We start from the raw sequence: 16642 nt of genomic DNA on the forward strand, positions 1-16642 counted from the left end.
TCATGTTACGCCTGTGTTTCTCTCTTGCTGCAGACCAGAATTCTACACATGAGTTGGAGATAAGCCACCACAGTTTTAGAGTGCATATTCTCATATATGTGCCACTCAAAAGGAAAGAGGATAGCTTCAGTTTAAAAAAAAAAAAATCTTAGGGAAGGACTCTGGTTGGCCCACCTTGATCCCATGCTCCCTTTTCTGGCAGTCTTCACTAGAATCACTTGGTTTGGGTAAGGAAATAGTAGCACTATAAATGAACAGGTTGCTATTTCCAGAAGAAATGGGGGTGGGGGAAGAAGTGCTAGATAAACCAAAACGATAGCTGACTGTTGAAGGATATGATTTACCAGAGGTTCTATTGTATGTTAGGGGCAGATTCAGGGCTAGAAACAGAATCAGTAAAAAATATTATTAACGATAATGGAAGCCCCTGGATTATTTTCTTGTGTGGTATTAAACTAAATCGCAGTGTTGCTGAGCTGCTTATTCATTCATTTATATTTTTAAAAGATTATTGCAGTTGTATAAAGCAGAACAAGTATATGAGTACAAAAACTGGTTAGAAGCTCTGTGGATCTCTCTAGGTAAGAAACAAGGGTGGCTTAGATTAGGGGCATGGGAGCGGAAATGATGAAAAGTGGGCAGATTTGAGATATATTTTATAAGTAGAACCATAGGCCTTGATGTTCATTTGGATGTAGGGAGTAAGAAGAGAGAAAAATCAAGGAATTAAGCATGACACCTAGGTTTCTGCGAGTTTGCGGAAGAATCCAGAGTTCCAATTTGGACACGTTAAGTTTGAGACATGGACATTTCTAGTAGGCACTTGGCATACATGTCATTACCAAAGATTCAGCATTTAAAGACTTAGGACTGAATGAAGTTGCCAAAGAAAAGCATATGGCTGGATCAGAAGGCCTACCTGTTCATTGAGCTATCTTTTTGGCATATCCCATTAACCCATTGCCATCAAGTTGATTCTGACTCATAGCAACCCTAATAGGACAGAGTAGAACTCACCCATAGGGTTTCCAAGGAGCTGCTGATGGATTCGAACTGTCAAACTTTTGGTTTGCAGCCAAACTCTTAACCACTGAACCACCCTTTTGCTGGGCCTCAAGTCAGGGACTTCAGGTGGAAATCACAATCATTATCTAAGCTGAATCCCATTAAACAAGAAGCCAAACTCATCCCTCAGGGATAGCAAAGAAGTAACCAAATGGATTGTTTAACAAACATCAAAAACTGTCCATTCAAATGTGTCTTAATTCCTCCAAAGTAGATCCTTTGGACAACTAAATAAATTATAAGACTTCCCTGCTTAAACCATTTTGATCCTTCTTTTTGGGGTTATCTTCAGAGTCAGGTCCTAAGCCCCAGAAAAATTTACCACTTAGCTTAGGTGACTTAGGTTTGCTGCCTGTAGTAGATTGAAAAAAATGGCCATGGTATTTTACAAGTCCTCCCATCAAAAGATGGCATCTATTTCCTACCCTTTGAAGTTGGGCTTGGCCGTATCCCTTGGTTAGTCAATAGGACATTAGCAAATGTGATGTGCGTAGAAACGTAAAAAGAATTTCTACAGTGGAGTTTGCCCTCTCTTGCTGCTGGGAAAGCTTCTGCCACCGTGTGAATGTGTCTGAACAGTCTTCTGGAAGCTAAGACCATGTGGAGAGAGGCCTCAACTGTCCCGATCTTCTCCATGGGGACCCCAGACATGTGAATGAATCCATTCTAGACCATCCCTCCTCAGCCAGAAGAACCAGTCAGCCAACCCACAGAATCATGAGAAATAAGGTTTGTTGTTTTAAGTTACCAAGTTTCAGAGTGGCTTGTTATGTCCCTCAGGGGACAAAACTAAAGGTGTTTCACAGGTACAGGTGTTCTTTTTCTTATCCCTGCTCTTCCTGGGAATTTTGTATTTGATCGGTCATCAGTGGTTTGACCTAAAAGAGGAAAGCTTAATTGAGGAATGTAAAACAATAGCCAGTGGGCAGTGGAGGTATTTGGGGGACAGTGGGGTCTTCCTAGGGCTCCTGAAATAGCTTCACAAAAATGAATATGGTCTGCCTGTTATATGTTCTCATAGTACTATATACCTTTCCTTCAGAGTACTTTTTTTTGAAAGATAAATATGTTTATTCTGAATTTCATGATCAACAAATTGAAAGTAAGATAAAAGAGCAAAGAATTTATAATATTTTTAAAGATTTATTTTAATATTTCCAAAGATCATTGATTTGTAACCTTAAGTTTAGAATGTGTTTATTATTGACAGTGACATTTGCTAGAATATTTGCTGTAGACAACTACTTTTGTTCAGTTAGAATTTTATGTTTGCTGTAGGAGGTTGAATTGACCACTAACCTTGGTAATAATTAATTTTTGATGACCTCACTGATCTAGTTAGACTCAAACTAAAGCAAAACATTTTTTTTTGTAAAAATGTATTTTCATTAAGACTAAGAGACTCTAAAAAGATAACTTGAAAATGTAGAATCTCAATTTTTTTATGTCAAGTGACTAACACAAATGAGGAAAATGACAACATTTTAAAAAAGGAGTTTCCTGGCCAGTGGCAAAGCCAGAAAGAACTACAGCCAGCTATGTCTTCAGTCATCCATCTATCCATCCACCCAGCCTTTCGTTAATCAAATTTTTCAGTCAACAGTACATATTGATTACAGGTGGCACATACACTTAAGTGCTGTATTACTAACTGAAAGGTTGGCAGTTCAAACCCATCCAGAGGTGCCTCAGTGCCTCAGAAGAAAGGCCTGGTGATCTGCTTCAAAAGGTCACATTCTAAAGAGTACTTTGTAATTACATTTGGGTGATTATTTGCCAATATCTAGACTAGACTATTAGCTACTAGACTATAGACTATAAGCTTCACAAACACAAGAACTATATCTAATTTGTCACCAATTTTGTATTTTGGCACCTACTACTCGGTATTTGTTGAATGAATAAATGAATTAATAATTTTGTGTTTTGTCTACCCTATATAAGGGATCCAGGCCTTAAAAAACATCACTTAACCGTATTCATCTCTCCTGAGCCAGTCTCTCCCATGAACTTCCAATCACAGGCTGCTGCTTGATTCGCCAGCTGTGGCAGGTTTTCACGTATGGGTTTGGGATGGGGCATGTGAAATCTATGAGATTCCAGGTCACTGGTTACTAATTCCTTCTCCTTCCCTCAAGATGTTGGCAAACAAACTCTAATAAATGTTCCTCAAGGCACTTCAGGAAACTTGATGTCCAAGCAAGGAGCTTTGGGGCAAGAGTGGGTGATGTGAGTGAGAAGTCAGGTCTGGGGCATGCTCATATCACTCTGTGGTTGCTACAAGGCTGTAGTCACAAAGCAGTTGAGAAACCAACGTCCCAATTGAGGTTATTTAATTAACTCTGAGAATCCTGGGGAATCTGCGACTATCACCACCCCATCTACCCTTCTTCTGAGAGACAATCAGAAAAGGAAGACTGAAAGAGCAGGAATCATAGACAGAGCTGGGTTCAAATAATACTAGTGGGTGACGTGGACATGTTAATTTTTCTGAGGCTCAGTTTCCTTGCCTGTCAAACTGAGAGGATAATATTTCAGACACAGCACCTCTATTAAATTAGAGGTACCTTGCAGCAGGGACCATTTGTTTTCATTTACATTTATCCAATGTTTAATAGTGCCAGACCCACAATAGACACTCAGAATAGGTGAATTTCTTCCTAGAGGTGATCCCAGGCCTACCTACCTCTGGCTCCATCTCCATCACTAATGTGTTTTCAGAGTGACCTTAGGACATTTCCTCCTCTTCCCTGGGTCTCAACTTTCCCTTTTATTGAGGTCTCCTCCCTTTCCCTGGGTCCAGACAAGATCTTCTCTAAGCTTCCTTTCAGATCAAATATTCAATGAATCTGCAACCATTTAGTATACTCTACTCCAATGCTGCTCCTAGAAGTTAATAATGCTACAGACCCAGGAGACAATAATTAAGTCACGAATCACTTTGTATTTACAGATACACATGCAGTTAAAACAGATTCCATAAAGAGCTACAACACTGTATTGCACTTTTGGCCTACTTTTGCCTCTTTCAAGGTCAACAGTTTTTTGTCTTTTATTTGTATTGTTTAGCAAGATGAAAATGGAGACGAGTTGCCACAAACGCATATTATACAGCTTGAACCTTGATGGCTAATTGTGCTATTACCATGATTGATGCACATTGTGCTGCAATCAGCTAGAGGTTGCTGCCTTCCACCCAGTAGAAACCAGGTCACAGAACAGGAGGGATGGAGAATTGCCACCTAACAAGCCGATGTTTGCATGTTGCCCAGTGGAACAGTTGCCCAATGCCACTATAGCATTTAACTCCTGATTCCATCTGTTGCGAAGATGCTTACTCTCTTGAATTAGATTCTCAGTTTTAAAGAATTTGATGGTTTTTAAGTAAAAAATGAAACCTCTGCCTGGATACTCAGTAGGGGAGAAAAGAGTGCTGTATATAGGTACTAAAACATCTAGAGTTTGCGAAAAGCTCAGTCTGAAATCCCAGTACTAGGATAGATGGGTGTTAGGTTGTATGATATACTGCCCAGGAAAAGAATAGTTATCCCTGACACTATATGGGACTTTACATGTAAAACAGCACATTCGGAACCCCTGCCCTGTGATGGGACCTCATTCTTCTTCCATGGTCAGAGAACTTAAGTCACTCCTCCCCAGTGCCCCACTGCTGGAGCATAGAGAAGACTCAAAGCACTGCTTGGGAGTCAGATAAGTATTGCCTAACAGAAGCAGATACAGAAATGCCAGGACTTGGCCATGAGAAGCACTGGGCATTTTTTGCTCAGGCGCATGGGACCTCGTTGCTTTAGATACTGACTCTCCTTTCCTGCAATGTTAGATATCCTTCACTTTAGACTAATTTAAGTGATTGAACAATTTGTTAACCAGTTAGAGGCATAAGTCTTTTCTCTAATGGATTTGGAATCTGGTGGCCCTGGGATTGAATTCTAATATGTCTCTATTATTCACTAGCTGTGTGATCTTGGCCAAGTCTCTTAACTTCTCTGAATCTCAGTTTATCTATAAGAAATATGGTATAGAACATGGTTAAGAGCACAGACTTGGGAGCATAATGTCTGGTTTGAACCCCTGCTCTACCATTTACTCATCATGTGACCTTAGGCAAGGTAAAGAACCTCTTTATATTTTTGCTCCCTTATCTTTTTTTTTTTTTAATCTTTAAATGAGGTTGATTATAGTGCTTCCCTGAAAAAGATGGTCGGAAGATAAATGAGTTAATACATGTTGAGTGGTTGGGACAATGAGCACATAGTAAATATGACATCAATGTTAGCCAAAATCACACTGGGGTGATGAACCCTATCTCTCAGGTTGTTATGCAGGTCAGATGAAATGATGAAGGTAAAAACAACCAAAGAGTTACTAGTGCTGGAAGGGACATTAACGATCATTCAAACAAACCCCTTCATTTTATGTTGTTGTTAGGTGCCATTGAGTTGCTTCTGACTCATAGTGACTGTATAGTACAGAGAACTGCCCCATAGGGTTTCCAAGGAGCAGCTGGTGGATTTGAACTGCAGACCTTTTAGGTTAGAAGCTGAGCTCTTCATTTTTATTGAGATTCAGAGTGGAGTATTCTAGAATCACACTTGATTTAATGGCAGAGTCCAGGTCTCTTGATTCTTAATCTAAAGCTCTGTCCTCTACACCACACCAAAGAGAGTAATGTCTCAATGGGGCTGACTCTGGCTGGGCCTTTTATTTTGTTGTTGGACCTATTGCTAGAATGCAGTTTCCTAGGACAATGAGCTGCATTTGAAATGAAAACTTAGGAGAAGATCTCCCCCACTGACTTTTGAGGTGGCATATTCATGCAGGAGGACCCCAGGGATCCGGGCTGGGATGCAAGATTCTCAGGGAACCATATCCAGTTCCACACCATTATTTCAGCTAAAGGCCATACATGTGTCTGTGTCCAAGCAAGCTGGAATCATGAGTTAATCCATTCGGTTTGTTTCTGGTCTCAGAGTTTTTTTGTGTATGTGTGTGTAATTGTTTTTCTTTTTTCTCTCAGGTGTTTAATTAAGGGGAAAAAAAAGTTAAGCATTAGGCTGCTAACCAAAAGTCGGCAATTCGAATCCATCAGCCATTCCTTAGAAATCCTATGGGGCAGTTCTATTCTGTCCTATAGGTTCACTACGAGTCAAAAGCAACTTGAAGGCAATGATTTTTTTGTGGCGGGGTGGTTAACCAGAAGGATTTTACATCTAGCTCTTTTGTAGAAACTTAGGTTTCACTCCCAGAGAAAGGGAATTGGGATTAGGACCTCTGAAACAAACGAACAAAAAAACCCATTGCCATTGAGTCGATTCTGACTCATAGTGACCCTATAGGACAGAGTAGAACTGGTGGATTCTAACTGCTGACCTTTTGGTTAGCAGCTGTAGCTCTTAAACACTACGCCACCAGGGTTTCCTAGGACCTCTGAGTTCCCCATTTTTTTCAGCGCCAGGCCCCCTTAGATTTATCCTACTTTGAATCATCTCTCTCAGTTTGGAGTGACTAAATAACGAGGTGGAGGAAAGGGACAAGATAGAAAGAAGACCCTATGGAGAATGGCAGGTGGAATTAGGGCTATTTAAACAGGCAGGCTCCTGTTCTCAAATCATGTAAGCATGTCACTGGGCAGAGGGAGAAGAGACTGTGGCATCTCAGACAGAGAACTGGTAAAAATGGGTGGGAAAAGGGAAAAGTGTTTCCAGAAGGCAGATTTCACCTTAAAACAAGGAAAACGCTCTGATTATGAGAGCTGCCCAAAATTGTGCGGGCCATAAGCTTTCCTCCTTTCCTGAAAGGTATGCTTTGGAAGATATTTAGTTGAAAGGCCTGACAGCCACTCATCAGACATGAAGGTTGGAACTGACTAGTAAGACAAGGTAAATTTGGAGATCCCACCAACTCTAAAATTTTCAGGTTTTGGGAGCAAAAAACAATGAGCAATTTCATGGAGCTCCCATAGCTTAAGGGCCAGCTGGAAAGGAACAAAATCAGAAATTCATGACCTGTTTCTTTATTTTGCCTATGTCTCTTTTTTTCTCCTTGTCTTTTTTGAACTCACTCATTTGTTCTTTCATATAGCAGGAACCTTTGACATTTTGCAGGGGATAATCTTTTTAAGTGTGTATCTGACTCAGCCTTTGCTCCTTCAGCATCATTAGATAGTTTGGGCTCTCTGGAGATTAGCTCTGGCCTGTCACCACAGCAACTACCCAAGCCCTGTGGGCATTCCTGGTAACAGGCATAAGGCATTGAGAGCCAAAGCTTGACTTGTGGTGAGAGGCAGCCCCACGGGGAGCCTGACATGAAACAAGCACTTTGTGTTTGGGGAGGCTTTCTTTAATGATTAGCTGTGTGGGTGGGCCTCACTTTACAAAGCTGGCCAGTCCCTGAAAAGTGTGTGTGTTGAATTTTGATAAATGAAGGAAATCTTAATTTATAAGCAGAAAAGAGAATGACTTTCAACAACCCCTGTGGCGAATTCCCTTCGTAAAATGAAGTCTTCTTTTGTAAAGTGAATCTCTACCCTTGTTGTGACCTGCGCTGTTCATTTAGTGCTGAATGTCTGTAAAGTGGGGCCCATCAGCAGAGGACCCCTGGGGCATGCTTCCCTCTCCACTGCAGGCAGAGAACAGCAGCAGCTCAGCTTGCTTGGGGCAGAGTGGACAGGGTGTAAGGAGGGAGAAGCAGAGTGGGTGTGGGGCCACGATGAGGGGGTCAGGAGGGCGGGCCTTGCCTAGCACGAGCAGTTCTGCTGCAGCAGCGGCGGGGTGTCTGAGAGACGTGTGTTCTTGGAGGCACCCAGCACAGAGGGGTCTGTGTCCAGTGAATCAGACATCTTGTCACAAATGGCATCTACCAGGCGCTCAAAGGCCTGCCTTACACTGATGTTCTCCTTGGCGCTGGCTTCAAAGAAGTCAAACCCTGGGGAGAGAAGAGATATAGGTAAGGATCTTTCCCTTCTCAGCTGGAACTCTTGTTCTCCTGTCCCCAGGACTCTGAATTAATACCGCCTGTGCTTTTTTTTGTGTGTGTGCTATAGATTAGCTATGAGTTGAAATCAGCTTGAAGGCAAAGGGTCTGGTTTTTTGTTTTATGCTCTTGAAGGAGTTACTGGGTGGTGTAAACCATTGCCCATTAGCTCCTAACTGTAAGGTTGGAGGTTTGAGTCCATCCAGAGGTGCCTCAGAAGAAAGGCTTAGTGATCTACTTCCAAAACATCAGCCACTGAAAACTCCATGAGGTCCAGTCCTACTCTGACATACAAAGGGTCACCATGAATTGGAACTGACTCCACAGCAACTGGTTTGGTTATGGTTGTGGTACAAGGAGGCCTAATTCCAGGGATAGAAGAATGCACTTCCAGGAGATGGTACTGGGCAGGGGTTACTCCCACTGGTTTTAGAGTCAGACAGATCCTGGCTCTACCACTGATGAGCTGTGTAACTCTGGGCAAGTCAAGGATACAGGGTTACTTACTCTGAGTCAATTCCCTGGTTTGTAAATAGGGATAATCTTTCCTACCTCATACAGTTATTTCAAGGGTTAAGCAAGATGATGTATGTACAAGGACCTATCAATGGCACAGAGAGGGGTCATTAGGTGTTTCCTGAAAGAGTGAATATGTAAATAGGTGTGCACAGCACTGCACAGTTTCCAAAGCATTTATCACACCCGTTATCTCATCTGATCCTCATGTCACCCCTGGGGGAAAGGGTATTTAGCAGGACCCTTTCCATTTCACGAATGCAGACACTGTGGCTTAGACAAGTAAGCCAGCTTGCCCAAGATAAGTAGAGGCCCTGATATGAGAAGCCCAGGCTTTGGCCTTTTAGACAACTAGGGCTTTTTCTCCTCTTTCCCCTGCCACTCACTCATCCCAGCCTGGCCAGCTCTAGTCTGGGCTCTGGGAGGCACCCCAAGATCCATACTGAATAAGTGAAGCTTCATTTGCTCTTCCCACCCATAGACACACTGGCTTATCTTCACTCAGAAGGGTTCTTCCTCCCTGAATTCCACTGAAATTGCCCTATATCTTTCCTTCCCCCCACAAACCCAACAAAAGGTCTAGGGTGTGAGATTTGCTTGCCTATGTTGTACCTTGAGATCCCTAATGACACTTTCTATGACAATGAACAGAACTTGGAGACACAAGCAAAGGCCCTCCAGATTCAGAGCAGGTTGTTTCACACCTGAGGATTCTTACCCAGGTGGTGGCAGCCCTTACAAGTACAAGCTGCCCTCTCCATCACCCCCGGCCCAGCCTACTCCCTCCTCAGTAGTTCCTTCACCTTCCTCTTGCTCTTCCTTCAACCCCTTTATTTCTCCTCAAAACTCCTATCTCTTCTCTTTTGTTTGTTTGGCCCCTTCTTTTTCCCTTATGTTCCCCTCATACTTTCTCCTTGGGGTCCCTAATATTTATTAAGGACCTAAACCAAAAAAAAAAAAAAAAAAAACCTGTTGCTGTCAAGTCGATTCTGACTCAGAGCGACCCTAAAGAACAGAGTAGAACTGCCCCATAGAGCTTCCAAGGAGAGCCTAGTGGATTTGAACTGCCAACCTTTTGGTTAGCAGCCATAGCTCTTAACCATTATGCCACTAGGGTTTCCTATTAAGCACCTACTATATGCCAAACAAGGGGGCCCTGGTGGTGCAGTGGTTAAGCATTCATTTGCTAACCAAAAGGTCAGCAGTTTGAATCTACCAGATGCTCCTTGGGAACCCTATGGGGCAGTTCTACTCTGTCCTATAGGGTTGCTATGAGTCAGAATCAACTCCATGGCAACGGGGTTTTTTGTTTGTTTGTTTTCTTGGTATATGCCAGACATTGTGCTAGGAGCTTTACAAATGTCATCTTACTCAACCCACACAACAGCCTGGTGCGTAAATATTATTATCTTTAATTCATAAACAAGGAAATGAATGCTCTGAGAGATTAAGTACCTCACACAAGGTCACATGGCTGATTAGTGGGAATTGGTTCAGACTTAGGTTTGGCTGGCTCCAAAGTCCATACACAGTCCTGCCTCCCATTTCTTCCTCTTTCTCCCTTTCACTTCACATTTTTTCCTGGTCATATCTTTTTCTTCCTTTACAAGTCTCTTTGGTCTTCTTTCCTTTTATCTGACTACCACAGTGTCTGAGTCTGAACAAGTCACTTTGCCTTTCTGAATCACTTAACCTCTCTGAGTCTCAGACTCTTCATTTGTCAAACAGGAATAATAACAGTGTCTTCCCCCTGAGAGCAGTTGGAAGGATTGAGTGAGATGGATAAATTGCTGGACAAGTTGTCTGTTAGAATGAGAGTTTCTTTCTGCTCTTCTTTCATCTTGCTCCTCCCACCTCCTCTTCATCTCTTTCTCCCTCTTTTAGCATCTTCTCCCACAAAGGAGGGGCTCTCTTTCCTCCTCCCTCCTGTCTTCCCTATTATGCTATTGTCCACAGAGAGGGCTGAAGTCCCAGTGTAAAAACCGAGGCTTCTTTTTCCCCAGCCCTCCCAGCTTGAAGGCACTCCCAGCTCCTGCCAGCCCATCTCCAGTTGACAGCCTCTCCTGGGGCCCATTTCTGGCCTGAGAAATGCAAGCTACAGAAGTGTCTGCAAATTGCAGACATGTAAAAAAAAAAAAAAAATTAAAGAAGGAAAAGGCGGCTGCTGGCTCATTATCCTCAGACTATAGGAACCCAGAGACCTCCCCCCAACCCTAGCATGTAGCTTTTCCTTAATGAATTTCATAAAGGTTGACTGTCCAGCCTAAGACTGGTTTATCTCAAGTGTGGAGTGGGGGGTGGGGATGGGGAGGGCTATTGCTTGGTTAGGAAAAAGGCAAACAGGTAAAAGTGTAAAGAAGTTTAAACCATCTGCTTGGGTGAAGATGAAGATACAGATCAAGGTCAGGAGCACAAATCCCTTCTGAGGAATTGGCACTGGGGGAAGGACATGTCACCCTGTACAGGTAGGGCGGTGGGAAGAGGCCCAGGAGTCAGAAAGTCTGGATTTGAATATAGTCTCTGTCCACTACTAGCTGTGTGACCTTGGGCAAGTTGTCTAATCTCTCTCAGCCTCAATTTCTTCATCTCTAGAATGGAGTGAACATGACCTACCTCATACGGTGGTAATGAGGATTAAATGTGCAAAAGTGTATGACATGATTGGAATGTGGAATACATGGTAGTTCCCTTTCCCTTGTGTTCTTAGTCCATCCTGGGTCCCAGCTTCCTTGCCCTTCCATTTTGGGGATACCCTATTTTTCTTCATCATTCAGGGTCAATCAATAAACCAGGTCTTTATTATTATTATTATTATTTTTGGTTTATTGAACATTGATTTTGTGCCAGGTCTTGTGTTCGGTGCCAAGGACATAGGGAGCGCAAATCAAGTTGTGGAGCATAAGAGTATCAATCCTTCACATCTGCACAGTCGTTAACAGTTCACAAATACAATTTTGAAACAACCTTGTGAGAGAGGTGGAGCAAGATAAGGGTTAGCGCTTGTATTTTACAAATGAGGAAACTGAGGCTCAGAGATGGGGCATAAGCCAGACTCTATCCCTTATGCCTCCTTGTCTTGCTGTCAGTTGGAACAGTGACATAACAAACTATATAATATTTTAATCTAGGTAGAGCAAACCAGAGGAAGCTTCCTGAAGTTAGTGAGGATGTGAGCCTTTAAGGCCAGGGCTGAGCAAAACTCCTTTTCACCCAAATAACTTCTCATTCTTCAGGACTCACTTTAGACATGGCTTCTTGATTCTCCTCTGTGCTTTCCTCTGCGATAGCACGTGCTACCCTGCATGGAAGAAGTCCATTTGACAGTGAGCTCTCTGAGCAGGGACTATGTCATTCACCTGAGTCTCAGCACCAGTCAGAAGAGTAAGTGCTCGGTGAGTGCTGGTTCAATATAGAGATGAACTAGGAAGGAGGTGGGAGTGAGAATGGAGAGTGTGGTTGAGGGAATGTAGACAGTGGAGTGGTGAAAACTCAGCTCAACAAGCATAGCAGACCTTGTTCTAGGCATTGAGGTGAATTCTACCCTTGAAGCACCTACCCTTGAGGAGTTCCTAGTCTAATGTGGGAGACAGATACATAAACAGACATTGTAGTGTCACAATATTATAGTGATAAGTGCTGGGAAAATGGGAAGCCAGGGGATTGCCATAGAAGAGAAGAGGTACCAACCTTGGCCTCCTGAGGGCCAAGGAGACTGCTTGGAGAGGCAGATACCTAAGCAGATGTCAGCTAGACAAAGATGTGATTGTGAATGTGTTTGTGAGCACAAGCATGTATAGCATACCAGGCAGGGGAAATAGCATGAGCAAAGATAAGGGGGCAAAACACAGCCCCCTTGGTATATGCTAGAGGGACCATAGCAGTTTAAAATTGTTAGCGTAAAAAGCTCAAAATGGTGAGAAACGATGCAGTAGATGACCAAACGTGAGAAGCTCCAAAGTTCTGCCAAGGAGGTATCTTCACAGTCATCTCAAATGTGCCTGCAGTATGAGAGCTCAGAGTCAAATAACCACCTCCTCATAGGTCTAACCAGCTCAGGGGTCTCTTCTGCTAGCAAAACAACCCCAAATGCACCCCACCCAATTATTGTCAGACTCCTGGAAGGCTCTTCATCAGTAGGCCCAGACAGTAACCTTTTCCTCAGGTTCGTTAATAAGAAATCTCAGGAGTTGAGAATCTAGTGACGTCAGGAAGATGACAACCAATTAAGCAGTCTAGCCCCAGTCCCTCCCTCCCTCTAAATGGTCTCAGAACAATGGGATTTCTGCTGACTTTACTGAGGCCCGATTCTTAACTGAATCTGAGATGCCTCCCCCCAAAATGATCGTGTTTATTACCTATCCTGTCCACAGGCAGCTGTCACAGACCCACAGTCTACATCCACAGTGACTGCTTCTGAATTTGACCTCAGAATTCTATTAAGAAACTTGCACGCAGCTAAACTCACCTTCCCTTATCATGACTGCTCCAGAATATTTCACCTCTGCCTCAGCGTTCAAACCCTTTCTCCATCCTCCTCTGATAGCTTCTCATCTTGGTCATTTATCAACCTTCAACTCATACTTCTCAGGTCACTGAAGATTTTGGCCAGGGACTTGCTATTTTCCTCTTCACCTCAGGCTTGCTCTCATTCTCAGGAATTTTGGGTTTCATGTAGACAATCCATCTGATCCCCTAGCCTCTTAATTTCTTGACCATCTCATCTCCAGTGAGCCTCTTTTCCACTTTACTTCAGTTATGCCCCTGTCCTTATAACTTGAGCTGTTTGACTTGAATTTGTGTCACTTGAAACTGAAAGAGGTCTGATTACTGCAATATCCAGTTTCCTAGGATTTACACCCAAGATCCTGCATGGCCTGGCCCCTGTCTACTCCTCAAGCCTCATCTTCCTAGCTCATACTACGCTCCCGAATCATCGATGTGTTCTCACTTTGTGGCTTTGCTCATGTTGTTACTCTCTAATTCCTACTCCTAATCATCTTCAATACTCACCTCTGGAATAACTGACTCCAGAAAGCTTTCCCTGATCTTTCTCTTCCCCATTCCATCCCCAGTACTCAAAACATACAATGTACCCTCTTCTTTTACTTCCATGACACCTTGTACCATTGTTTCAGTCAGATTACAACCAGGAAAGTGGAAGCTATTCTTAGTATTTAAATCAGAAAGAACTGTTTACACAGGTGACAGAAGAGCCGAGAGGTCAAACAGAATAGTGTGGAAACCCAGAGATTAGGAACAACAGAAAACCTATTACTAGAGAAAAAGGAAGTTGACATCGTGGGAGCAGGAGTCATGAAAGAGAAGCAGCCAAGGTGAGGTGGGGTTTCTCCCTTTGCCCCACTTCCAGTTACTTGCCAGTGCCTTCTCTTGGCTGAACCCAGCCAGAAGTCACTGTCACGGGAGCCTGGGAAACACAGTCTGCAAAGGTCAATCCTCCAGAGGGGGTTGCAGGAGAAAGACAGAGCAGAAAGGGTGGAGAAAGATGACAAACAGGCTAGGGACTGGCACAGTTATCTACCCAAAGAATGTTGAAACTATCTCTTTACTATTTTGTTTCCCTGATCAATGAGCTTCTTGAGGGAGGGAACCCATTCACCTGTCCCCAGTGTCTACCCTGTGTTCAGTAAGTGTGAAAGATTATTCACTGCCCTCCCTGTAAGAGGATTTTACATTCTTACTGCCACGTGACTTGCAATGCCTCCCTGTGGGAGGAGTATATCAATGTCAGCTTTGATCATGTGACTTGCTTTGACCAATGCATGTGGGCAAGAGTGATGCATGCCAAGTCTCAATAGAAGCTTTAAAAGTTTTCATGTGGTTTAGCCATCTCAGACTTGATCACAGGGTAAGAAGACAGAGTCACAGCTGACTTGCAATGTGAGCGAGAATTAAACCTTTATTATGTAAGCCCCTGACACGGCTTGTGTGTTACCACAACATAATCTAGAGAAATCTAACATTATGGCTGAGGGTTGAAATTTCTAGAGAAACTATGGCAGAATTTTGGGAAAACATCATCAGATGAAACAATGAGAGCATTAGAATTTTTTCATCTGAAGGATGAGTCTGAGTACTGGACCTGCCACCTACTACTTATATAGCTTGGAGAAAAGTTATATAATCTTAAAGTGAAAATATAAAGACACAGATGTGTGGCAGAGCTCATTGTGTTCAAGAAAACACAAGTGGCCTGGACTCTGCTTCTTCATCTGTAAAATGGAGCTAATGATAATGTCCACCTTCCAAGGAGTGAGGGCAAGGGTCATAAGAGAATTGTTGTGAGTGATAAGTCATCGCACCAAAGTTAGTTCTGATCAGTACCAACTAGCTCCCCGTTTCTTGCAATCAGGCTCAGTGATGCAAGGTGTCTGTAGTTCATTCCAATCCAGAAAAACATTTGTTGAGCACCTACAGTAAGCAAGGCAGTGTACAAGGGTCTGTGGGGTCTGAGTGATGAGTGGAGAATTGTGTGAATTGAAATCATAGAATCAAAGTAGGGTACAGATGAATAGACCTTCCCACTCAGCTGATCCAACCCCCCTGTTTTGAAGAAGGACAATCTGAGACCCAGAGACAGGAAATAAGATGTTCAAGGTCACACGTTAAACCAATGGCAGAAGCAGGATAAATAAAACCCTCCATCTCCTAACTCCTAGTCCAGTGTTTTTCCCCAAAACTGTGCTGGGATAAGTGTATATGTGTTTCAAGACTACATTTTGAATGGGTCTCTCATTCTCTTGTGAGCAGAAGTGCATTTCCCTTTTATTAGCCTCCCTTGGCTCTGATCTCTAAACCAGTCCCATCCCGGTCAAACCCAGGGAAGGGACAAAAAGACCCTTTCTGAGGGGCAGATGGAGGCAGAACCCTAAAATATCTTGCTTCCCAGAATAGGAGTTCCTGAAACTCTTCTCCCCTCCCAAAGATACACCTTCCTCATTGTTCCTATGGTTTCATCCAGGTCCCAGGAACTTTGAGTCTATAGACAGCCTGGTGCCCTGCTGCTACTCAAAGCTTTATCAAAGGCTAGTTTCTGGCCTTATCAATAGCTGGGCTGGGTCAGCTTCCCTCAGCTGAATGAAAAGGGAGTTCTCAGGAGCAATCCCATAAAGCTGGGCATGGCACTGCTATTGCCGGCCTGTACACTGCTGACAAATATGCTTAATGCCTCAGATAGCAAGGGGATAAGCACTGGGGTGGGGTAGGGAAGGCTGAGCATACTCTTTCACTATTCTCATATCTGACCTATTCCTGCAAAATTCTTAAGTTGGTCTGCAAGATGATCTGGGCCCTGCCTGCCCCTCCACCCTCATCTCACACTACTCTCCCCTTAATGATTTAGTCCTTGCAACATGCTTTCTTTCTTCTCACCAACGTGCCAAGCTCTACCCACATTAGGATTGTTATAGATTGAATTGTGTCCCCCCAAAATTTGTGTCAACTTGGCTAGGCCATGATTCCCAGTATTGTGTGGTTGTCCACTATTTTGTGATCTGATGGGATTATCCTATTGCTGTAAATCCTACCACTATGATGTTAATGAGGCAGGATTAGAGGCAGTTATGTTAATGAGGCAGGAGTCAATCTACAGGATTAGGTTGTATCTTGAGTCAGTCTCTTTTGAGATATAAAAGAGAGAAGCAAGCACAGAGACAGCGGGACCTCATGCCACCAAGAATGAAGAACCAGGAGGCGAGTGCATTATTTGGACCCATGGCCCCTGCACTGAAAACCTCCTAGACCAGGGGAATATTGATGACAAGGATGTCCCTCCAGGGCCAACAGAGATGGAAAGCCTTCTGGAGCTGGTGCCTGGAATCTCGACTTCTAGCCTCCTAAACTGTCAGAAAATAAACTTCTGTTTGTTAAAGCCATCCACTTGTGGTATTTCTGTTATAGCAGCACTAGATGACTAAGACAAGGACTACTCCTGATGTGGAGCACTCCCCTTCCCTGACTCCTCTCTGCCTGGCTAACTTTCTCTCATCCTTGAGTTCTCAGATTAAGTATTACGTTCTCAAAAGATTTCTAATCTAAAATTAGGTCTCCC

General features: G+C 43.3%; 1 protein-coding gene across 2 annotated transcripts in view; it reads right to left on the reverse strand.

Annotated features, from left to right (window-relative positions):
• Nucleotides 1-2224: 2224 nt before the first annotated feature.
• Nucleotides 2225-16642, reverse strand: part of RAB3B (RAB3B, member RAS oncogene family) — an 89716-nt gene continuing 75298 nt past the window's right edge. For both annotated transcript variants that reach the window (XM_049875193.1, XM_049875192.1), the window contains exon 5: nucleotides 2225-8010. In XM_049875193.1, coding sequence (XP_049731150.1) covers nucleotides 7823-8010 — 188 coding nt within the window. In that variant the 3' untranslated portion in view covers nucleotides 2225-7822. The remainder of the gene's footprint in view (nucleotides 8011-16642) is intronic.

Source organism: Elephas maximus, chromosome 3, assembly GCF_024166365.1.
Source record: "Elephas maximus indicus isolate mEleMax1 chromosome 3, mEleMax1 primary haplotype, whole genome shotgun sequence".
NCBI classification, from domain to species: Eukaryota; Metazoa; Chordata; class Mammalia; order Proboscidea; family Elephantidae; genus Elephas; species Elephas maximus.